This window comes from Neofelis nebulosa, chromosome 6 (assembly GCF_028018385.1).
Source record: "Neofelis nebulosa isolate mNeoNeb1 chromosome 6, mNeoNeb1.pri, whole genome shotgun sequence".
NCBI classification, from domain to species: domain Eukaryota; kingdom Metazoa; phylum Chordata; class Mammalia; order Carnivora; family Felidae; genus Neofelis; species Neofelis nebulosa.
The window spans coordinates 33,354,179-33,378,426 of NC_080787.1; the positions used below are offsets into that span (position 1 = coordinate 33,354,179).

General features: G+C 47.5%; 1 protein-coding gene and 1 long non-coding RNA gene across 12 annotated transcripts in view; one reads left to right on the forward strand and one right to left on the reverse strand.

Moving 5' to 3' along the window:
* Positions 1–24,248, reverse strand: part of LOC131515327 (class I histocompatibility antigen, Gogo-B*0101 alpha chain-like) — a 554,762-nt gene that overhangs the window by 291,476 nt on the left and 239,038 nt on the right. For 4 of the 9 annotated variants that reach the window (XM_058736093.1, XM_058736095.1, XM_058736089.1 and 1 more), the window contains exons 1-5: positions 3,470–3,611; positions 2,919–3,188; positions 2,438–2,713; positions 1,550–1,825; positions 1,325–1,432 (exon numbers count right to left, since the gene is read on the reverse strand). In XM_058736093.1, coding sequence (XP_058592076.1) covers positions 1,325–1,432; positions 1,550–1,825; positions 2,438–2,713; positions 2,919–3,188; positions 3,470–3,542 — 1,003 coding nt within the window. In that variant the 5' untranslated portion in view covers positions 3,543–3,611. Of the gene's footprint in view, positions 1–128; positions 535–663; positions 712–856; positions 890–1,324; positions 1,433–1,549; positions 1,826–2,437; positions 2,714–2,918; positions 3,189–3,469; positions 3,612–24,248 lie in introns of those variants that run through there. The other 5 variants (XM_058736092.1, XM_058736091.1, XM_058736090.1 and 2 more) reach the window with 5 other exon arrangements.
* LOC131515346 (uncharacterized) lies at positions 3,594–8,017 on the forward strand. 3 transcript variants are annotated; one of them, XR_009263582.1, is made up of 5 exons: positions 3,594–3,901; positions 5,402–5,448; positions 5,618–5,727; positions 5,845–5,970; positions 6,114–8,012. It is a non-coding gene; the product is annotated as an uncharacterized LOC131515346 (long non-coding RNA). The 3 variants fall into 3 exon arrangements; XR_009263581.1 differs by lacking the exon at positions 3,594–3,901 and having other exon boundaries at positions 4,869–5,448; positions 6,114–6,259; positions 6,594–8,017; XR_009263580.1 differs by lacking the exon at positions 3,594–3,901 and having other exon boundaries at positions 4,868–5,448; positions 6,114–8,017.

The window sequence follows — 24,248 nt, forward strand, 5'->3', positions numbered from 1 at the left end:
CTGAGGAGGGAGCATGACACACCAAGGACGCACTGAGCACCGACTGGACTGAGGCCCCGTCCACGCTCGGCTCCTCCAGCCCTCTCCTGTCCGCACCTGCAACAGACACGGCACAGGAAACATGCGGGTTCTGGAAGGTTCTCAGTGCTTTCATTTATTTTCTGTTCCAACCATACAAATCCTTTCTTTTATTACCTCATCATGCCCACATACCAAGAATTACAAAACACAAATTCATATCTGGATTCTCATTTTCAATAGGAAAGTACTCAGTCCAACATGAAAAAAAGACGGGGATGGAGATGGTCCACCCCTCCTCGGCTGGAACAGGAAAGCAGGTCAGAAAGGGAACACGAATCAGTATGGGGAGGGGTCATGGTGGGCAGGGGGGGCCAGTCTCCTGTGTCCTCACAATATGCTAATAGGAACGCAGACACATTCTGACACCATCCGCAAAAAGTCAGGGGATCTCGATGGCACCAAGTGTGAACAGATCCTGTATTGCTCAGTCCCTGAGGGGCAGCAGGTCTCACACTGTGAAAAAATTAATCATGAACAGATTTAGATCAGTCACATAAGTGCCACATTCTCAACAGCCCCCCACATGTCAACATGTCCCTAGTTCCCCCACCCCTCCCCACTTCAGGCCCTCCGGAGTCTTACCTTTAGGAGCCATTAGAGACGAATCAGAGCCCTGGGTACTGTCATTGCCTGGGGTAGAACAAACAGGATGTGATCAGAGCCACAGGAGTTGAGACTAAAGGAGCAGCTATGGGGGGGTGGGGGGAGTGAGCTCCCCATTGGGGTCCTGTCTACACTATCCCAGGGTTTCAAGGATCACCCCCTCCATACTTACGTGCAGCATGAGAGTAGCTCGGTCCTTTTTCTGCTGTGGGAAGAAAATATCATGTTACAAACCTAGGACAGCTGGGCCATGGGATCCTAGAGCAACCTCTTAGTCCTGGTCCACAATGAAGTTTCCAGAATTCTGACTGAAGACCCAGGACAGGCTCAGGAAACATGAAAAAAGAGGTGTGGGGGAGCACAGGACTGCCTGACTTTCTGGAGGTCTGTCCTGAGCAGGGACCTTCCTCTCTGTCCTGTTACTGCTGGGAATCAGGTCCCCATCACCAGAATTACCAAGTGAAAATCTGTTCTTCATTTTCACAAGTGCTTTGCTACAGAGTGATTGTTAGTAACGGTTCCAGAGTGGGCAGGTCCATGTGTGTGGATGGAACCTCCCAGGAACCAGGCAGGACAATGTGCTACCTAGGAAACCCCCCAGCGGGACAAGAGAACTCAGATCCCCCCACTCTGTTCCTACCTGAGAACTTCTTCCTCCAGATCACAGCTCCAACCACCACAGTGACCACAAGGATAGCCACACCAGCCATGATGCCCAGGATGGGGATGGAGGGCTGAGAGGATGGCTCTGGAAAAGGAAGGAAGGTGAGGGGCTCAGACCTCTGGCTTCAGTCTTGACTTTGTGAAATTCTCCAGAAGGGCCCTGCTTTCCCTGACACGGGGCTCTACCCCAAACCCTCCTTACCCCATCTCAGGGTGATGGGCTCGGGCAGCCCCTCGTGCTGCACATGGCACGTGTATCTCTGCTCCTCTCCAGAAGGCACCACCACAGCCGCCCACTTCTGGAAGGTCCCATCTCCTGCAGGCCTGGTCTCCACAAGCTCTGTGTCCTGGGTGTGGTCCTCCCCATCACGCTGCCAGGTCAGGGTGATCTCTGCAGGGTAGAAGCCCAGGGCCCAGCACCTCAGGGTCACCTCATGGTCAGAGATCCGGTGGCGGGTCACGTGTGTTTTGGGAGATTCTGAGGAAGAAGAATCAGAGAATCCACACTGTGGTTTAGCTTTATGGGCCACTGAAACTGCATCCATGTGACCATCCTGAGGTGGACAGGACAACTGGTCTGGATGGAAGAAGCACAAAACCCAGACAGCAGTCTAGCCTTTGGGATCTCCTGATCCTTGTTATGTTCTGGAATCTGGGAGAGAAGCCCGGGTAGGAAGCTGCAGGTCTAAGGGAGGAACACACTTTGGTCCTGACTGTGGTGGAGGGTGAATGACTCAGCAAACGCAGACTCAGATCTCCAAACATGTTCTCAGATGGAGAACAAGGCCTTGAGAGGGAAGGTCATGGTTCATAAGGTGGCTGCCAGGGTCAAAGGGAACTGCTGATGGGTTATTTCAGGGATGGGCTCAACCTGAGTGCCTGATGGGGAGAGTGGATTCCTGTCTGTCCTTGAGAGAAAAGCTCCCTCTAGGTGAGTCACTCTCTAGCAGGAATATGAACAAGGAGGCGGATGTCCCTCTTCCCACCCGGGGAGGAGAGCTGTTCTGAAACGGAGTCCAAAATTTTCCCTTCCTTGTGGGAAGCCAGCCCCGGTGAAGGGGAGATCGGGGAGGCCCCTCAGCCCCTGTACCTGCACGCAGCAGCGTCTCCTTCCCCATCTCCAGGTACCTGCGGAGCCCCGCCAAGCACGTGTCCTCCAGGTACTTCCTATAGCGCGCCGCCTCACCGGCCACCTCCCACTTGCGGCGTGTGATCTGCGCCGCGGTGTCCGCCGCGGTCCAGGAGCGCAGGTCCTCGTTCAGGGCGATGTAATCCGCGCCGTCGTAGGCCAACTGACTGTACCCGCGGAGGAGGCGTCCGTCAGGCCCGATGTCACAGCCATGCATTCTCTGGATGCTGTGTGACCCTGTCCCCGCCCCGCCCCCAGAGCAGCAGTGATTAAGGTGAAAGCGAAAGCTAAACCCCCTAAAAGCTCCCGCGGGCTCTTCCCCGGTCGGGTGACTTGGGAGTCTCGCGGCTTCGAGGCTGCGCTCAGACACCGAGACTCGGGGCGACGCCGGCCCGTCCGTGGGGATGGGGTCGTGCCCTGGACCCGGGCCCGCGTCGCTCACCGGACTCGCTCTGGTTGTAGTAGCGGAGGGCGGTCTGCAGGTTCGGTCGGGCAATCTCTGCGTGCACCTTGGCGATCCGCGTCTCCCGGTCCCAATACTCTGGCCCCACCTGCTCCATCCATGGCGCCCGCGGCTCCATCCTCGGATTTGGGGCGTCGGTGTCGAACCGCACGAACTGCGTGTCGTCCACGTAGCCCACGGCGATGAAGCGGGGTTCCCCGAGGCCGGGCCGGGACATCGCGGTGTGGAAATACCTCAAGGAGTGGGAGCCTGCGGGCGCGGAGGGGCTGAGACCCCGCCCGACCCTCCTCCCCGCGAGGGGCCCGGGTCCCAGGGGGAGTCGGCCAGGAGGGCAGGGGGAGGAGGACCAGAGTAGGGGAGAGCAGGACGGAGTCCGGGAGGGACGGGGCAGGGGAGCCCGGGGGGAGGCCCGGGTGGAGGTCTGGGTCCGGGCGGTGGACAGTTGGCTTCCCCGGGGGTTCCGCTTCCCCGCCGGGCGGTTTCTTCGCTCCTGCCCCTCAGAGTCCCTTTCCTCCCGAACCCGTACTCACCTGCCCAGGTCTGGGTCACGGCCAGGGCCCCCGACAGCAGCAGGAGGAGCGTTCGGGGCATAACAACCCGCATCCTCGGGGTCTGGGGAGAATGTGAGTCGCAGCTGGAACCGGAGGCGAGCGCAGAGACTATACCCCGGAACCGCGGTGCACTGGATTGGCTTCTTGGTAAACCCATCGCCAATAGGAGTACAAACCGAGGCCGCATCATCAGTATCCAGGCAAAAAGACCTGACACACGTTGTGGCAGGGAGGTGAAACCAGGGCAGATGGGAACTCCCCAACACTGGGCTTCCCAGAACGCGACACCGCCTTGGGGCCTGAGACCCTGTGAGGCAGGCCCAGGGACCTGGGGCTTTGCCCCTAGCCCTCACCTACTGCACAGAGGGCTCCTTGTCACGCTGTCTCCCTGAGTCGTGGCCCAGGAGCTGTGTGAGTCATTGATTCTCCAATAGTTTGTTCTCAGGATATCTTCTACACAGTCTTACAAATTAGCAAGGATCCCAGGGATAAGTTTGTGTCTGGGCTATACCTATCAATATTTACCATAGTAGGAATAAAACAGGTTTAAATATTTTTAAATTCATTTGCAACCATATGAAAACTGAAATATGGTTTTTATTAAAAATAACAATTTTCCCAAATAAAAGGGGCAGTGAGAACACTGGTTTTGTTTCATTTTCCACTTTGCAAGTCTCTTTCTTGTCTGTCTCGTTGGTAGACCACTAGACGTTAAGATTTGCTTCTGCATCTGTTGTGTTGTTTTGGTTGAAGTATATGAAAAAAATTTACATCCTTGACCATAGGAGAATAGTATGTATCATAACCTTTTCAGATAATTATGGATGTTCATCTTTGATATTATATTAAAACTACACAAGTTGTACCTCCTCTGAGGTTATTTGCAAACTGGATTTTGAAACAGCATCATTGACTGTCTCCTGTGTTACATTCAATCCATAGGCCCATCTACATATGGAATGGATGCTGTACTAATGCATGATTGTTGCATTAGTGGCTCATGTCCCACAGGAGAATAATATGGCCCAGTGGTGGCATCAGCCAGCTTCTAACCACACTGAGGCCCAGCTGTCATTGTCAGATCAGTTCCTGATGTGCGGGCTGCTGTTTCTTCTGTCTTCAATTCCATATTTTAAAATAGCTATATTTTAAAAATAATTGGTGTTTTTGGGAGCCTGGGTGGCTCAGTTGGTTAAGTGTCTGACTCTTGATCTCATGGTTTATGAGATGGAGCCCTGTGTCAGGCTCTGCATTGACAGGGTGGAGTCTGCTTGGGATTCTCTCTGTCTCTGCCTCTCCCCTGCTCATACTCACTCTATCCTTCTCTGTCTCATTATAAATAAATAAACTTAAAAAAATTTTAATATATACTTTTTAAGGTTTATTTATTTTTGAGACAGAGAGAGACAGAGCATGAACAGAGGAGGGTCAGAGAGAGAGGGAGACACAGAATCTGAAACAGGCTCCAGGCTCTGAGCTGTCAGCACAGAGCCTGATGTGGGGCTCGAACTCACGGACTGCGAGATCATGACCTGAGCTGAAGTCGGATGCTTAACTGACTGAGCCACCCAGGTGCCCCAATAAATAAATAAACTTTTAAAACCATCTGGAAGGACTTTTAAATTCTTAAATATCCCAATATACATTGGCCCTGTTAGGGTTCTTAAGTGTTTATTTCTTCTTGTATCACTCCCTGAGGAGAAGCATTCTCTCAGCTTATCGATTGTGTAACTTATTCACACTAAACCTAGATTTAGGGTAGGTCTTAGGTTTAATGTTTTATAAGGAGGAATATTGGTCATGGTCATTCCAGACCCTACTTCCAATATTTATCCTTTTGTCATGGAGTACCTCATTCCTGTCTCCTAACATGTCTGCCAAATTTGGTTACTGTTCTCTGTATCTCCTCAGAGGCCCATCTACTCAGGAAAATCAGAACCAGAGGAGAGAAAAGAAAGGTAAGTTATACTGAGAGCAAAAAAGAAGGAATCATGTAGTGAGGAATAAGAGGGAATTAGTGGGATTCGTGTAGAGGGTGTATTTCCTGATCTCCCACTCTGGCACATTGTCTCTCTCCTCTACACACACACACCCGTGGGCCCACATCCTCCTACTCTCCACACACAGGCAGAGATTTTTGTGAAGTCTGTGCAGTGTTACATGGCCCTGGCCCAGCTCCTGGTGGAGCAGAACTTCCCAGCCATTGCCATCCACTGTGGGACATCCTGGGAAGAGAGGTGAGTCAGAGATGGAAAGATGTTTTGTGTCCTTGGGATGACATGAGACCCCCGAGAGAAAGGACTGTGAACATTTTTCTAATTTTCATTCTGACAAAGATTTCTTGGTGTCCATAGTTTAAAGACCTTTCATGATGAATTCTTGTGGCCACCAACCTATTTGGCCGAGGCATGGACATTGAGCAGGTAAACACTGCCATCAACTGCCACCTGCCTGAGGAATCCCACACTTACCTGGATCAGGTAAGCTGCACACCCACACAGGCATCCCAGTGTCCCCTCCCACCCCCTGATTTCCTATGTCTTCGTACATTACATCCTCGTCCCTCCTTTTGGGTGTCTTCCTACTTTGGGGTCTTCCAGTGCTACCCTCTGTCTCCTTCCAGGAAGCCTGAGCAGGCCAGTTCGCCCAAGGGCTTGGCCATCACATTTGTGTCAAGTGAAAACAATGCCAAGATCCTCAGTGAGGTACAGGGTCACATTGAGGTCAGTCGTAGTGAGCTGCCTGATGAGATGGACATTTCCTCCTCCCGTGAGAATTGATCTCATGAAACTGGTTCCTCCAAGTCTTCAGAGTCTCCTCATTCCTCAGTGACTTTGTCTTGAAACAAAGTGCAGGCAGTGGTGCCTGATGCCTAATGGGTGCCTGACAAGTTTATGCCCTGATCTTGATGCCATGTTGGGATGTTTTGTTTATTTCTATGTGGGATCTCTTTCTTCTCTCGTCCAATTTTCTTTTTTGCACCTCAGTCTTTCCCCTGACCCCACACCCCACATGAACATCTGCATGTATAGGGGTCTGTGTTTCTGCCGGTCTAACTTAGCCTTCCCATGCCTTATTGTAACTGTGCATCTGTTCTCTGCAGTTGCAGCCATGGGAGAGGACGCACCCATTCGAAGAGCCTGATGGAGGTCTCATACCCACGAACCATGAGATCATGCATGACCTGAGCTGAAATCAAGAGTCGGATGCCCACCCGACTGACCCACCCAGGCACTCCTAGAGTTTATTCTTCCTAATTAATTTCTTTTTAAAGATATTTTAAATTTGAATATAGTTGACACACAAGATTACATTAGTTTTGGGTGTACAACCCAGTGACTCAGCTTCTGTATACATTTTCTTTTTTTGAGAGAGAGGCAGCCAGAGCAGGGAAGAGAGGTAGAGGGAGAGAGAGAGAGACAGAGAGAAAGAGAGAGAGAGAAAGAGAGAGAATCTCAAGCCAGTTCAGTCCTGTGGGGCTTGATTCCATGACCTGGGATCATGACTGGAGAAACTACAGAGCCACCCAGGGGCCCTTCACTTTCTGTCTACACCATGCTGTGCTCACCAGAGTGTAGCTGCCATCTGTCACCACACAATGATGTTATAGTCTCACTGACGATATTCCCTGTGCTGTGCCTTTTATTCCTATGACCTGTTCCCTTCCATAACTGGAGCCTGTGTCTCCCACTCCCCTCACTCACTGTGCCCATCCTCCCAACCCCTTCCCTCTGGCAGTCATCAGTTTGTTCTCTGTATTTATAGGTCTGATTCTGCTGTTTGTTTCTTTACTCATTTGTTTTGTTTTTTTTAGATTACACATATGAGTGAAATCATATGGTACTTGTCTATCTCAGTCTGATTCATTTCACTTAGCAGACATACTGCCCTGTTTGTCCATCCATGTTGTCACAAGTGGCAGTACATATTTATATGTATGTGTACATACCACACATCTTCCTTATCCATTTGTCTATGGGTGGACACAGGTTCTATCAGTATGGCTTCTGAAAAAAAAAACCTCACACTCTTAACATCATCTGGGATGAGGGCGCCCCCTGGTGTCTGGGTCCCTGTCCAGGTGCTGGAGCTGAAGGAGACCCTAGGGAGGGCTTGGCTGAGGAGGAGAAAGGCAGCTGGGTCTTCTCTCCTTAGTCCTGTGGCCGCACGTGGGGTGGAAGATAAGGGGACACCCCCTCCCTCACCCCACTGCTCTGCTCTCAGGTGGATTCTGACTGAGAAGCCTGAGTGGGGTCTGGACTGTAAGTCAGGTGGAGATGTCTGAGCAGAAGCCTGGGTGTCAGTGGGAAGAGGAAGAAGCTTCTGAGCAGCCCTGGACTCCACAGGGGTCAGGCTCAGGGGTGAGGCAGGATTGCAGGAGAAGAGAGTTCAGGAGCTGGTGCCATTGCTGAGGTTTCTGTGTCCCTGTGCACCTCCTCCTCCAGCCCCTTGATGGAAATAACAGGGAAAATCTCTCAGACCTTCCTTTGCTTGTGTACTCTCTGTCTTTCAAATAAATAAACTAAAAAAAAAAAAATTGGTGTTTTCATTTTCTTTGAGTACATACTCAAGAGTGCAATTATTGGATTATATGACAAGTCACTATGTTGTAAACCTGAAAGGAATGGAAGAGTGTGTGTAAGCTGCACTCAAATAATAAGAAAAGAAAAAAGAAAAAGATAATTATAAATATTAGAGAACAATTTGGAAAGGAAGACACAAAATGTCACACACTATATTGATAATAAGTAAATACAAACGAAAATGAGAATGTGGAATAAAAAATGGGAATAAACCTTGGTATCTTCAACTTGGCAAAGATGAAAGTAGGTTAGTTATGAGAGTGTCCAGCAGAGGGTGGGTAAAATATACCATCATAAAGAGCAATGGGAGTGAATACTAGTTTAAATTTTCTAAAGAGTTCTTCTGAAATGTGTCTCCACAATTTAAATATGCTTATACTATGACATGGACATTCTCTTTGAGGGCTTTATCCTTTTTTTAAAAAAATGTTTATTTATTCTGAGAAAAGGTGAGAGAGAGTGGATGCAGAAGTAGGGAGAGGGGCAGAGAAAGAGGAGAGAGAGAATCCCAAGCAGCCCCACACCAGGCTGGACCTTAGGAATCCAGAGATCACGACCTGAGCTGAAATCAAGAGTCTGATGTTTAACAGAGTGAGCTACCCAGGTGCCCCTCCTTTAGGAGTTTATCATAAGGAGATAATCATATATGTTGTCAAAAGTATATTTTGCTGGGAGCACCTGGATGACTCAGTTGGTTAAGTGTCCAGTCCTAGCTCAGGTCATGATCTCACGGTTGGTGAGTTCGAGCCCCGCATGGGCTCTGTGCTGAGAGTCAGAGTCTGGAGCATACATTGGATTCTGTGTCTGCCTCTCTCTGTCTCTCTCTACCCCTCTCCTGCTCGTTCTCTATCTCTTTGTCTCTCTCACTCTCTTCCTCCCTCTAAAAAATAAATAAACATTAAAAAAATTTTCAAAATATATTTCAGGGATGTTTCTTGAATTGTGGTTTATAAAAACAGAGAAAGGAACTTATCTAAGTCTTAAAGTCAATATGATAATGGGAAGTATAAATAGTAGAATATCACCATGTGATGTACACAGAAGATAAAAGATAATCATCAAAACAAACCCATGGGGCATCCCAGAGGGGATGCCTTTGCACAGAGAGGGAAAGGGAGACTCAGAGAGGATAAGGAGGTACTGGAACCAGAATTCAACCCACAAAGTTTGCAGAGGCTTTGTTGACTGTCTTTCCTTGGTTCCCTGTCCATTAGGAGGTGGGTATGACTGTTTACTCCATGCAAATGGATGGTTGCAATGTTCCAGAATGTTCTGCGATGGGAGGCTGGTAGGCTTACAGTCTAGGGGGACGTTACAAGGCAGTGTGATTTACCTGCTCAAATCAAACTAAAGCCCATCATCTTGTGTACATCATACATCTCGAGGCTTCCAGTGGCTCAATGTCACCTGACCACAGATGTAAGATTAAGAACAAGCATGAGCCCCTAGTGACACAACACTGGCACTGTCCTGTGGGAGGTGGGCATTAGCAGAAATGACAGAGACAAACGTAAGTCACTCCTGAGATGAATGCTGCATGGAGAAAGTTCAGGATGTCTTGAGGAGAGATCACAGGAGATCTAGAGACCTAACAGGTCCCTTACTACTATAATCAATTATGTCTACAGAGTGTAAGAGGCATATGGCATACGGAACAGAATCTGAACCACACACACTGGTGAACAACCCTAGAACAAGAAAGAGCTCTTGGGAGTTAAAACGATGACTCTAGAAATGAATAATTTAGTCGGTAAAGTGGATGATTACAGTTGTACTTCCCTGAAGTAGTACAGTCGGGAGGTAAAGGCAAGAGGGAGAAGACCTGTTTGGTTCTTAAAATTTGTTTCCAAAAATTTAAGAATATTTCTCAGAGTTGACAGGGAGCAACGCATATGTTGAAAGTCCTACCCAAGTTCTTAACTAGAGTGGATGACAAGAGACCCACACGAAGACACATCACAATGAAATGTCAGGAGGAGGGTAGAGGAGCAGACACCTCGGAAACTCCAGACACAACAACACAGAACTGGCAGCTGGGAGACATGACCCACGGTCCCCAAATCCCGAGGACAACTGTGTCCAGGACAGAGTCTCTATCCCATCACTGTGGGAATCAGGGTGAGGGTAGCCCAAAAGCACATCAGATGTTTAGAGTGTCAGTGTCTACTTTCCACGTTCCCTCCATGGGATACAACTAGGCAAAGGGGAAAATGACGGAGAAAACCAAAAGAAGGGAGCACATGGGTTCCAGGCAACAGGGGGCCAGAAGGAAAGAGGCAGAGGGCACCCAGGCTGAGCTGAGGGGGTCTGGCTGTTGGCCCTGCCCCAGGTGTGCAGGCATCCCATCCACATGGGGCAGGACTGAGGGTTGTGGGACAGGCGTCTGCACAGACATGAGGTGGAATAGTGGATGGGTTCGAATAGATTCATGAAGATTTACCCGGGAGGAGCTTGGGAAGGATTTAAATGAGAACAACAGACACTAAGTAAATGAAGGATAAGATATGTATTTATTTCGGGAAAATAATAAGGTGAGTCAGGAAAGGTAAAGTAATCATAGTCTACTAAATGCTCAGTTGTGAGTAGCACTTTATGGTCATACAAATGCTAACAGTGCACATTGAGCTAATCAAAGTTATAAAATAATTATACGGGGCATATGGGAGAGTGTGAAAGAGCAAATTCAGTAAAGATGATGCATAAACCTGAAAACCAGAGAATGGGTGCAAGAAGCAGGCTATTTAGAGGCACAGAAGCAATAATCAGAGAATCGGCTGAAGGAACTAGTGCAGGTGATCTCGGAGAATCAGGATGGGGGGGCCTGGAAGATTGGGGACACCTGACTTGACCTCAAGCACTACAGAAGTATTAGACTTTTTAAAACTCTGTGTCTATCCATTTGCTAAAGACAACATGGTGGGTGACAAATGGAGTCAGGAAAGTTCTGCACGGAGGTCATAAAGATGGGGCAGGAGTTAGTGGAGTCATGGAAACAAGTGTTGGATTTTTATGGGAGGATTTTGTTTTGATTTCTTTAGTTGTGTTTCATGTTTTTGCATAGGAGTCAGGACAGCATGTTTGTATGGGGAACGGCTGAGCCAGCAGAGAGGGGGAAATGGATGATGCAGGTGCCCAAATGGAGGCGCAGCCTGAAACAGGAGGGGCACCTCCACCATCACTTAGTAGGTGAGGACACAGGTGCCGATGTGGGGGAGGGGAGGGAGGACTGTGCAGTTCTCATTTGAGTCCTTCTTTCAGAGTGAGAAACAAAGGAGCTCATCGTCTCAGGAAGGGGGGCAGGAAAGGGTGCAGGAGACTGAAGAGGGGGGAGGAAGTGCAAAGCAGCCCTTTCAGGAAGGGGACAGTGAGCTGACTGGGGAAATGGCATCTGGAGAGAGCAGGGCTAGGGCCCCTGAGCTCTGTGCTCATCACCTTAGAGAGAGAGAATTCCAGCACCAGGAGCATCTATAATAGACTAGGAGACAACGCAACAAAATAGCTCAGGTGTGAGAATTACCATCCTTTTTACTTTGTCGTCATTAGCCTTTCTCATTTTATAATTTTTCTACAGGGAATATACATTACATCATATATATTGTACACCATACATACACATCATAATCAGTTTATACATGTTTCTTTACACTTTAAAGAGGAAGGAGATGGTAGGAAAGTCAGCACCTCAGGCCACAGAGCTGGAAAGGCCGAGCCTGCCTGTCCGTGCCCTGGGTAGGGGACTCACAGAGACTTTGCTCCATTTCTCAGAACCCTGTTGTATAGGGGGTTATGGGAGGTAGGGTGGGGGCAAGCAGGGTCTTTTTCTTCCTTTAGGGGTGTTCTCCTTTATTCTTTTATTGCTATCTTGTCAGTTTTAATGCTTACTAGATGATGGTTTTTATATGTTACGTGGCATTTTAAGCTATTCTCATAGGAGGACCTGTCCATACAATCAAGCCCACCTGCTTCAGAAATGGAAATTCAAAGGCGAAATAGTTCAGTGAAAAGATGATTGGTCCTAAAGTAGAAGATCAGAACCTGAGTCTTAATCAATGGTCTGAGGATAATCTGCCAAGTGTTAAGGATTTAAACTGGTTTATTTTTTGAAAACATCACTCCAGCACATACGAGAGAATCCAGTAGATAATCACAATCACAAACATCCAAAAATAAAGAAGTCACATGGTAATCCCTCTTCCCCCATCACCCAAGTTCTCTACCCAAAATCCATCACAGTGAGCCATTTCTCCTTTCTCCTGCCCCCCAAAACACATCTGTGCATATGTGTCCACTGTTAGATCAGTGAAAAAGCTCAGGCCAGAGACTGGGAGAAGATATTTGCAAATCACATATCTGATAAAGGACTTGTTTTAGAATACCCATAAAACTCTTAAAAAGCAACAATAAGAAAAAAGTCATTAAAAAAATGAGCAAAAGCCTGAGCAGACAGCTCACCAAGAAGATATACTCATGGTGAATAAGCACTTGGGAAGGTGCTCATAGCAGGTGTCATTAGGGAAATGCAAAGGGAACAACAGTAATCTGCCCTCACACTCCCCTCAGAATGGTGGGAATCCAAACACTGATAATATTGAGTGCTGACCAGGACTTGGAGCACAGAAGGCCTCAATCAGTTGAAAGAGCAGACCTAGGCCGGACGACTCCATTTTGTTCTGTGTCCTCCATCTTGTTCTGTGTCTCCATCTTGTTCTGTGTCCTCCATCTTGAGTGACTATGTCCCGGACATGGCCCCCTTTCCGGAAAACCGCAGAAAGAAATTCCCGCTCAAACCTCAGACCACGCCTCCTCCCCTTGAGTAACTTCCCGTCCAAACCACGTGACCTGCGCAACAGGACTCTGACCCTTCCCCAGCCAATCGGCTAAGGCCACGACCATTAACCCACCAACCACCCCTAGATCCCTATAAAACCTTTGTGCTTTTGAAACTCACTCTCTCTCTCTGATATCTCACCTCTGTGTTGGTGCAGGTAGGGGATTGAGCTCGAGCTAGCTCAAATAAAGGCTCTTTGCTTTTGCATCGGACTCGGCTCCCTGGTGGTCTTTGGGGATCATGAATTCTGGGTATAACACAGTAATGGCAGGAATACAAAATAGCACAGTCACTGTGGGAGTCAGCAGTTTCTTATAAAACCATACATAGACTAAGCATGCAAGGTACTGATCCCTCTCTCAGGTGGTTACCCAACTCATTAGAAAACTCATGTCTGCACAACTTTCATGCATATTTGCATAGTGGGACAGCCCTTAACTGTGGGCTGTACATCCTGACTTTCTTCCAAAGACTACTTTATGGAAAGGGACAAAGCATAAAAAGGAACTTCACAGGGAGAATCTGGGTAAGACGACCTTAGCCAGTGGGTGAAGGGTAACTTCATCAGTGATGACCAAGTGATCACTGTATGCTCTTGATATGTTGGGTTGAGAATGGCCTGTCCAGTTGTGTTCTTCCCAACCCCATAGCCTCGGGCAGCCTAATTCACAATGAGGGATAGTCTATAATGTACTAGGAAGTTCTCCTCAAACATCAAAAAAAAAAAAAAAAAAAAAAGGAAAGTCTGAGAAATGGTGACATCCAGAGGAGCCTGAAGGAGACATGATTGGGACTTAACTCAGTATGGAATCTTGGGTGGGATCTTGGAAGAGAAAACAAACCAATAAAACAAATCCTGTGTGGAGTTCAGTAGTAGGAATGATGAGTATTGCATCATCATCTATGGTAAATGCATGAGGTTCAGGGTGGTTTTAACTACAGGGCAACCGAGTGTGGGGAGAAAGGGACTCTGTGCTAACTTTGTAATTCTCTATAAATCTCAAATTATTCTAAAATAAAAGAGTTTCTTTTTTACAGTAGCCCTCAAACAAGTAGTAGGTCCAGGAGGAAAAACTGTCTACTTTTCAGGTTTCCTGGGGTTGTTCAAGGGCCTGGAGAGAGAGGTTGTGGGGAGGACAGAGGGAAACTACAGACACAGGATAGGGCTCAAGGATCTCCTCTCCTCTGCTCCCTGCCCCACCCTTGCACCTGCCCCTAGGGCTGCTAAGAAGGCACCTTCATCCCCCCCCTTCCCTCCCTGCTCAGCCTGACTCAGCGCAGCCCAGTCCTCTCCCCTGGCTGTGCAGAACCGGAGAGCGGCAGCGCTCCTGTGTGGCCACAGGGATGACGACAGAAAACCCGAGTTCCCTTTGGGGTTCTCCCCAGGGGCCTAAAGGGACCTTGACCCTGGTGTCCCTGTCAGGTGTTCCTGCTTCTGCTTCCAGACCTACAGGATCCTCCTCCAGCGAACCAAGTCTGGATTTTCCATTCCTAAGATGTGGTCGAAGAAGGGCAGGAGGAGGAGGAGGCGGGTAATGACCTGGAATCTGGGGAGGCTCCTGGAGAAGTGAGCAGAGGTAGGAAATTGTGACATTAGGGGATGAAGGCCAACAAGAGTGCAGGAGGAGGAACCAGGGACCAGAGGTCAGGGGAAGGGTCATCTTAGGGGACCCTCGTGGGGGGAGGAGGGGTTCTGTCTGGAAGAGGCACGGGGCATCTGGGTGGGGCCATGGTGGATGTCTCTGTTTTGCACCTGATGGTCATTACACAGGAGTTAGCTCTGTAATTGGTCAGGAAACTGTACTTAAGTTTAGGCATTTTTCCATACTTACAGTATGAATAGTTCAAACATCCCTGAATGAAGGGGAAAGAAGAGAGAGGGAAGGTGGTTAAGGGGCTCCCTTTCTTCCAGAGAAAGACCCCCTTTTTCTGGGGAGGCAAGGAGAGTCAAGGAACTGAGAGGAGGGGCAGCAAGGCATGTGCACCCTGAAGGGATCAGGTTCTAATTCTGGAGTTTCCAGATCCCACTCCCTGGGCTAAGATTTCACAGTCACCTGCCATTCACACCTGTGTCACAGCCCCTGTCACCTGGAGACATTTTCTATTTGTGAAGATGGGGAACCACTGCTCCAGGAGGACAAGCCCCAGGGCCTCCGACAGGGAGGTGTGCAGCAGCTGGAGCTTGGAGACAGGACGTGTGATGGAGGCTGGATGCTGCAGAGGCTACAAGGAGATGAGCCAAGAGTCAGGCCCAGGCTTCTCCCTAACATTTTCCCCCAGGACCCAAATGTGTCCCATCCCCGCTCCTCAGGCCTGCAGGACCCAGGCGTCTCAACACCATGCCCAAGATAGACATGGGGAGGAAGCTCCTGTGTGTGTGTGGGGGGGCAGGGGGGTCAGACCCCACAGTTGGAACCTGGAGGGTGGCCCCCTACCCCCCAGGACCCTGGTGTGCTGCCTCTTCTACCCCTTGGTGCACCCTCAAAACAGGGACCTGCTGTCTGGGTCCCTCAGGCCTGGTTTCTCTCCCTGCAATCTCTGAAGTCACAACCTCTGTTTCTGTTGCATCTATAGACCTCACATTGTCATTTCTGTACATTGTCACTCAGGTACAGAGAATTCTAACATCCCTGTGATTGCTTCTCTAAACCATGACAACCCAGGGAGGTTGACGTGTGTTCTAATTTCCAATTATTTGTGGATTTCCCAGAGATCCTCATGTTACAGATTTCTAATTTAATGTCACTGCAGTTACAGAGTGTACTCTATAATTTCCCTGCCTTCACATTTATTTAAGGTCAGTCTGTGATCTATTTTGGCTCATGGAATGGTTGAAGTCCTCTAATCCTTACCTGTTCTATTAACGAGAGAAGAGTATTGATCTCTAAATATAATAGTTAATTTCTCCATTTCTTTACATTTCTTCCACTTTATGTCACCTGTTTAAGAGCTCTGTACTGAGGGTCTTCTCCATTCATTACTTTGTCTTGCTGTGATGCTGACCTCTTATTCTTATAGAACATCCTTATCTGTGTCTAGCAATGCTCCCTCCCTGTGTGACAGCCTATTTTACTTCAGATTAATGCAACAGTCCAGACTTCTTATGCTTTTTATTCCCATGGGATACTCATTCCTTTGCCCTTTAAGTTTTAACTTATTTTTGGTTTTGTAGTTCAAGTGTTTCTATTCTACATAGTGTATAGTCCATCTTGATATCTATGCAGTCTGATAATGTCAACTTTTTGAGTAGAATTTTAGTTGGTTTATATTTAATATGATTCCTGACATGGTGGGATTTGGGTCTATCATTTTGCTCTTTGTTTCTGAAGTATCTCATGTCTTTTCCATTCTTGTACCTTCTTTTCTACCTTCCTTTGTTTCAAGCAAATAGTTTTTGTTTATGATTTGATTCTTATAGTGGTTCTTTAGCTACACTTATTTCCATTAATTTTAATTGAAGTTGTAGGAATTGAAATCTGCATCTTTAACTTTTCACAATCTACTTAAGGTAACATTGAAGTCCATCCAGTAAATATAGGAATAGAGTTTCATTTGGCCCCCTCTGTGTTAGTATTGTTACATGTGTCACTAGCATACATTGTAAGCAAGATAATATTATGTACTACTTAGGGTTTGGACTAGTCATATGTCTTTTAAATAAGTTAAGAAGAAAATGTACATATACAGAATAACACCATTTCTGGTGTTAATTACTCCATTCTGTTTATGAGTTAATATCTAGTGTCATTTCTTTTTGGCCTGCAGGACTTCCTTTAAAAGTAGTTCGTGGTGGGGAGCTCTCAATGAATTGTCCTAGCTTATATTTCTGTAAAATTTACTCCTCATTTATACTTAACCTATTTCATATTTATCTTCACTTTGCCATTTTCCCCCTACTTCTGGTTTTGTTTCTTAAGGTTTTCATATGAGATAAAATTCTCCAGATGTGAACGCACAGTTAGAGGGATGTCAACAATGGTTTAGATTCATGGAACTGGTAAGATGAGGAGGATAGTAAACAGGTCCCTTATCCTAAAGTTTTCTGTTGCCCCTTGGCATCTTGTCGTCTCCCCCTGGACCCTACCTTGGGCAACCACTGGTCTCCTTTCTGTCTGTCATTGTGACATTTCTCATTCTATTAGGTTTATCACCAGGGAGGCTCTCTTTATCTCCTGCCATGCCTTCTCTTTTCAGATCTCTTTTATTCCTGATATTAATATACTAGCCTCCTCATGTCACAGTTTGCATGGCACAGCTGTTCCAGCAGCTTATATTCCACCTGTGTCTTCACAGTGAGCATGCACGTCTTGTACACAGCACCCAGTCAGCTTGTGTATTAGCCTTTCTGCACACTGGTGACCTATCTTTCCCAGACATGTGGCTGTATCTGCAGTGGTGTCACGTCTTCAGCCTGCTTCTCCCCAGTAGAATTGTAGGATTCTAGAGGCCTCTTTTCCATTTCTATGTCTCTGCCTCTTTTCTTAAAAATTTCCAGCATTCCTGCTGATCTCTTTCTCCTAAAATCTCACCTCAGAGTGAGATGGGACCAGAGTCACAGTGATGCGAAGGCGAGACGTGGGCTGGAGGATCAACGTGTGGCTACTGGCAGGTAGCTTCAGTGTCCACGGGCTTTTAGGGGGAAGCCTCAGCTCCTCACTCATGAGTCTCTCTGCAAATGAGGATCTTTCTCACAGGGAACCTGGCTTCTTCCAAAATCAGAATCCAAGAGAGAGAAAGAAAGAGAAGAGAGAGAAAACCATGGTACCTTTGAGACCCAATCTCTGAAGTCACACACCATCACGTCCCCCTTATTCTGTCCATGAGAAGTGAGTCACTGAGTCCAGTTTGCACACAAGAGGAGGAGAATTAGTTCTACCTCTTCATGGGGGGAGTATCAGTGAATCTATGAACATTTTAAAACCACCACGTCCTGTGTGGAAGGTGTTGCTAACCTCTGTTGCTTGGAAGATTTGTCTTCTTTTTGTCTCTTCTCATGTGGACATGGATGAGCCTCGTTGTGGTTTTCTTTGGCTTCTCTTGTCTGGTGGGTTACAAGCTTCTTGGATCTATATTCTCAAGGATTTTGCACTGAATCAGAGGAATTGTCAAACATGATTTCTCCAAATCTTTTTCTGCTCTTTTTTCTCCTCATTTTTGAACTGTGATCATCTATTTGTCTTTTTTATATTTTCCTGTGGATTTCTGAGGTTTTGTTTCTCTCCAGTCTTTTCTCTGTGTTTTTGGATTAGGTAATTTCTATTGATGTATATTTGACCTCATTGATGCTTTATTCTGTCTTCCCAGGTCTTCTGTGGAGTTTACCCATTGAACTTTCATTACATTTTTTTTCTTTTCACTTGTTGAATTTCTATTTGGTCTTCTGTGTACATTTGTATTTCATTGTTCAAATGTCCTTTCTGTTCACTCTGTAAGAACAATATTTTATTAAATTCCTTTAACACATATTTATTCCATTCTTTGAACACATTTCCTGAAGCTGCGCTGGAGCCTTCGGTGCTGATTCTAATATCTGGGCACACGGGGAATACGTTTATGTTGACTTTCTCATAGTCACACATTTCCATTTCTTTGCATGTCTGGGAATATGTCCTTTAAAAGTGGACTATGAGTTTTAAGTTTTAGCAAATGGGCAATCTATTCTATTATGATTTTGAAGATTTTTTTTCCTGCAAGGGTTTCAATTGCATGGACTCCACTATGACCTGAACCTTGCAGTGTTGATCAAGATCAAGCGTTGCAAGGTCTACTGACTGAGCCAGCCAGGTGTCCCCAGTATGATTTTTCTTGCTGCTACCTGAGCCTTGTGCTGATTGGAGAATTCATAAGTCAATGGCGCAGATGCACAGATTGGATCAGGACAGCTGTGTCTTTAAAGCTAGACCTCCCTCTGGTTCCTTCTGCATTATCAGCAGTGTCTCCTGAGTGTCCCCCAGCCGTGCAGAGTGTGGTGCTCATCCGGGGATTTTGACCAAGATTCGATTCAGATTTCAGATCTCAACCCTCTACTGCTCCCTCACTTTCAAATTTCCCCTTTAAGTGTCCAGTTCCTTGGCACTGTGACTGCTGTCATCTGTGCTGTGAGCCACTGGGTTACAGTTATGCTGGGGGAGGGGAGCACCCGGAGGGGAGAAGTCTCTGAGCTTGCATTTCTTGCCTATCATAGTGATGGTTATTTAAGATTAAAGTTCTCATGTTTCTGCCTGCCTGCATTTAATTTTCAGTGACTTCAAATGTTTATTTTTAATGTTTTTCTTCAGTTTTGATAATTGTCTTCTGAGGAGGAACTAACTCCACCCCCTCCTCCTGTCATTACCAGAGAAGTCTCGCCTGAGAGAGGATTTGGGGTAAAAAGGTCCCAGCCCATGATCTGATCTTGTGAGAACAAGGTGAATTCAGGCACCTGTGGTTCTGTATTCAGGCTTCTCCAGCTGAAATACGGGGAGGCCCGGGATCTGGGCACAAGCTGACTGCATATAACCCACAGTGACATAGAAGGACGCCCCTGAGCCACCTCTCTTCCACTGCTTCTATAGTATTTGCAAAAAAACGCTCTGTACATGAGAATCTTCTTACATTATCTGCACTGAGTCACCAAAAGGCAGCAAAGTTTGAATGGAGGCCTTGGAAGTGGTTGAGTTAAATCTGAAACAAGCTCCGCCTTGTCCTCCATCGTCCTCAGAAGCTGCAATGACCATAACTCTTCCCATCTAATGGCTGCTTGTAGCCTTCATCAGGGAGATGCCCGTATTCTTCCCTGTGCTCTGGGCATTTGCGCTGGAGGCTTCTCTCCAGTTCTGAGGAACACCAGCCCTCGGAGATGTAAGTGCATTGGCATCATCAGATCCTCCTGAGTAACGATTGTTATCCCCCCAAAGAACAAAGGAGGATTTCTCATCTCACACGGGTTTTTCTCACATCACAAAGGTATAAAAGTGTACCGAATCCTCCTTGGGAAGTGGACATGGCACAATTTTTTGAGGGCCAAGCTTGTACTCGGAGGCTTCAGCAAACTACACCAATCATTGTTTGGCAGAAGATGTGCTCATTAGCTGCTCTACCCAAACCTCTGGGCTCTGAGGGACTTGACTGCAGATCTGCCACCTGCTAGTGAAGCATGCTTCACTGATGGGACAGCTCGGTGTTCCTGTGTGGCAAATGCAAAAAAGCACTGTGGCCACGCACCAATGATGGGAAGCTGCTACCAGCACCCAGCAATGGAGACTCGGTGCAGTTACGGTGACATGATTGCCCAAAGGTCACACAGGTGACATTAACTGAAACACTGACTGAAGCACATAGATTCATGGGCTTTCATGAATGGAAATGGCCATTTGGTTTTTGAACACTGGATTTTGAAGGGCACATCACATGGTGAAACTCCTTACAAAGAAGGGGAAGGAATCTAAACTAACACTGAATCTTTATGTTCCACATTTCATGCCCAGGACAATGGATTTCAGGAACAGCACCAGATTTACAAGATCAGGATCTGCATTTTTAACAAGATCTTCACAAAATTTGCTTATGTGCTGGAACGTCAGAAGCACAGCTCCAAGACCATGTTCCTCAAGGTGTGATCTCCAAGCACCTGGGGCACCACTCAAAGAGCAAATTCTCAAACTCTGCTCCAGAAGTGGTGCATCTGGATCTCTGTGGGTAGATGCACCCAGGAAGGTGCATTGTCAACAAGCACCTAGGTTCTCGTGCACTCGAAGCTTCAGGACTGCGCTGTAGATGGTGGGAAGTCTGGGCAGAGCTGGGCTGTGGGCTGTGGATGGGACAATGACGTGCTTGCACCTGGAACACACCCACCAAGTCTTCTCCCAGCAGCCAGTGTGGCAGAGACGTCTGATACGTGGAGAACACAGATGTCATGCTGTCCTTGAGAGTCACCTGATGTGATGGCAGGGAGTCTGTCACATTCGTTTCCCATGGATGCCCAGTATTGGTGCAACGTGGCCCTGGTAATGAACACACTTCTGTGCAGGTGTCATGAGAGGCCATGGGGAAGCATGTCTAGTTCAGGGATACAGGGTCAGCTGGTCCTTGGTCCACTGAAAATAAAGAATGGGAATATTTTCCCTGTCAAGAATCCTGACAAGTAGAAATGGTGACCTCTTGGGGAGACTGGGTGGCTTAGTCCATTGAACTTCTGACTCTTTATTTTGGCTCAGGTCATCATCCCACAGTTCATGGGTTCTAGCCCCACATTGGGCTCTGCACCAGATTTCTGGGATTCTCTCTCTCCCTCTCTCTCTGCCCCTCCCTTTCTCTCTTGTGTGGGAATATGCTCTCCCTCTCTCTCCCAAAATAAATAAATACATAAAACTAAAAAAAAAAATAGTGACCTGGTTATCTTTTAAGGATGTCACCTGCTCTTTCTAGTTATTCCAGGACACTTCTTCCATCCAGGGATTTTCATCCAGGGTTAGCTTGGTTTCTGGGATGGTGAGTGCCCAGAACCATCACCTGGTGATCCCCACAGCCCAGTACCCTCCTTCTGGTGGAGAAATCCTCCCTCGTCTTCTCACCAACTCTCAAGCCACCTTAGAATTCAAGGCCCCCAGATGACTGTGCCACCATCCATTGGGGGATCCCAAGGAAGTAGCCCTCCTGAACCAACACACAGGGACTGGTGTTGACTCTGGGGATGAGCAGATGGCCCCAGCAGAGGGCCTTTCAGAGCCCCATGTTCCTTCTCAGAGACAAGGAGATTGTGGTGAGCAGTGTTCATGGTCCAGAACCACTTCTGCTAGAGGAAGAGACAGAAGGTCAGAGCTCCACTGGATGGAAATCAGAGGCCCACACCCTACCCCTGGCTGGACTTGGAGCAGAGCACTTCAGCAATGTGTTCCTCAGTGTCCTTGTCCACAAGGTGGGGGAGGTCATTGTTATTAATGAGTACTGTAAGAGTGGCTTGTTTTTTCAACATCTGACCATTCACAAAGACCACATTTCAGGCTCAGGACAATTGTGGGAGGCAAAGACAGAAAGTGTCACTTCTCCTTCATGGGAGAGAAGCTGAGTCTCGGAAAGGTGAAGTGGTTTGTGTCCTGTTGCTTGGCCACCTCAGATGGAAGAGCAGCTATACTATGACCAGTGCAAGGTGACCTGACTTTCTCAGTTTCCTGAATTACCTACAAGAGGGAAGGGGACTTTTGTAGGTATTCCTATCTTTTAACCTTTTAATGAGTCTCCAGCTCTTCTCCTGGACCTTCAGCCCCAGTCCTTCCTTGTGGCACAATGGAAAGTGAGCTGGACCAGGAGTCAGCAGGCCTGGGTTTGCATCCACAATTTGCCACTTAATCTGAATGGCCTTTAAAATTGTTACCCTCATACTTACAGTAAGAATGGTTTGTAAGATCTTTACTTGCTCTTAATCCTACATTGTCTGGTGGTCTTGACTTTCTGTAGCTTTACCTGCCTGATTTAGTGTGAATTTCTGAGGCTGACAGAGCAGAAAGGCATCAGGTATCCTGGGCCACCATCCCTCAGTGGGGGGTCACCATTAATGGAGTCACCATTAACAATGTCTAGTCTTGTGGCTGCAATAAAAAAGACTTGTGCCCACAGTCTCCCCCAAGAGCAGCCATGGAGCAGCTGTGTTTGGGATCAGGCTTGGCCCCTGTGTGGGACACCTCTTAGCATCAGGCCATGGAGTCAGGGAAGCAGCCACTTTGACTCTTTTTCCCTCTGGTTAGCTTGGTGTGGGCTGCACTGTCTTATAGCCATTCTGTGGAGAAACCCCCTCCCTACTTCTCCCTCAGTCCTGTGTCCATTCCCGCTGTGCTCTCTTATTTACCATCAGCCCTGAGCACAGCATGCAATTCTGGTCACCAGGAATTACACCCTGGACTCCCTGTGGCTATGGTGCCCCTGCTTGGTCCCTTCTGAAGAGTCATGTGGAGATGACTCTCAGCCCTCATCCTGTGCCTCATCTGTATAACTTCTGTCACACGACAATGCCAGTGGACACGGGCCCTCAGGGAGGGAAAGCACAGCATGGGCCCATCCCCTTCCTGGAAGTCCACTCTCCCCAGACCTGGTGCTGTGGTGCCTGCTCTGATTCTGGGAGACTCATGTGTCCCCTGGGCCCCCAACTGGAAGGGCTGGACAGGCAGCAGGATGGGCTGGGAAAGCAGACCCCATAAGCAAAGGGCAGCTGTAACCGGGATGGGTTCTGGCTAAACAGCCTACAGGCTGTGTAATCTGAACGTGTGAATTATTATGCATGAATATCTGCTTCTTAATCAGGAGTTGTGTGTTCCAGAATCTGCCTTGAGTGGATCATCGTTAGGGGGATGTGCAATCATGCCTGGAAGGATCCAGGTCCCAGAGACTCCCAGAATAATGTCATCACTCTCACCTGGCCACATGGAAGAGTACTATAGCTGTCCTTCCTTGTCCCTGGTGTGGCTGTCAGGGTCACATGTGCCCTGGAAGCATATGATCCTGCTTCTGACATAAGGTTGAAGGTCAATAGTAGCCTAACGCTACATCCCAATGTCGACCTCACTCACCTTCCTTATCTCTTCATGTAGGCCTTCAATCATCTCATGTCATCACAAGAAGTATGAGTGCAGTATACTCAGAGTAGTTGAGAGAGAGAGGTAGTGCATAACTTTGATTACAAGACATTGTTTTGTTTTTTTTTAATTTTTTTTTCAACGTTTTTAATTTATTTTTGGGACAGAGAGAGACAGAGCATGAACGGGGGAGGGGCAGAGAGAGAGGGAGACACAGAATCGGAAACAGGCTCCAGGCTCCGAGCCATCAGCCCAGAGCCTGACGCGGGGCTCGAACTCACGGAGTGCAAGATCGTGACCTGGCTGAAGTCGGACGCTTAACCGACTGCGCCACCCAGGCGCCCCTACAAGACATTGTTATATGTGTTTTCTTTATTATTAGTGATTGTAGTTAATTTATTACTGTGCCTAGTTAGTGAGTTAAACTTGATTGTGGGTGTGAACATATAGGAAACCTCATAGTACATTTAGGGTCAGGTACTATCCACCATGTCAGGCAGGCCCTGGGGGTCTAGGAATGTATTTCTTGCAAAGAAGGGGGACTACTGTAGTTCAATACTGCTGTGATCCCTCCCAAACCTCTACATATTCTCCTTTCTTGGGACACCTGAGTGGCTCATTTGGTTGAGCCTCTTGATTTTGGCTCAGGTCAGGATCCCAGATTGGTGGGATTGAGCCCTGTGTTGGGCTCTATGCTGAGCGTGGAGCCTGCTTGAGATTCTCTCTTTTTCCCTCTGCCTCTCCCTCTCTCTTTCCCTCTCAAATAAATAAATAAATAAATATTCTCCTTTCGGTTCATC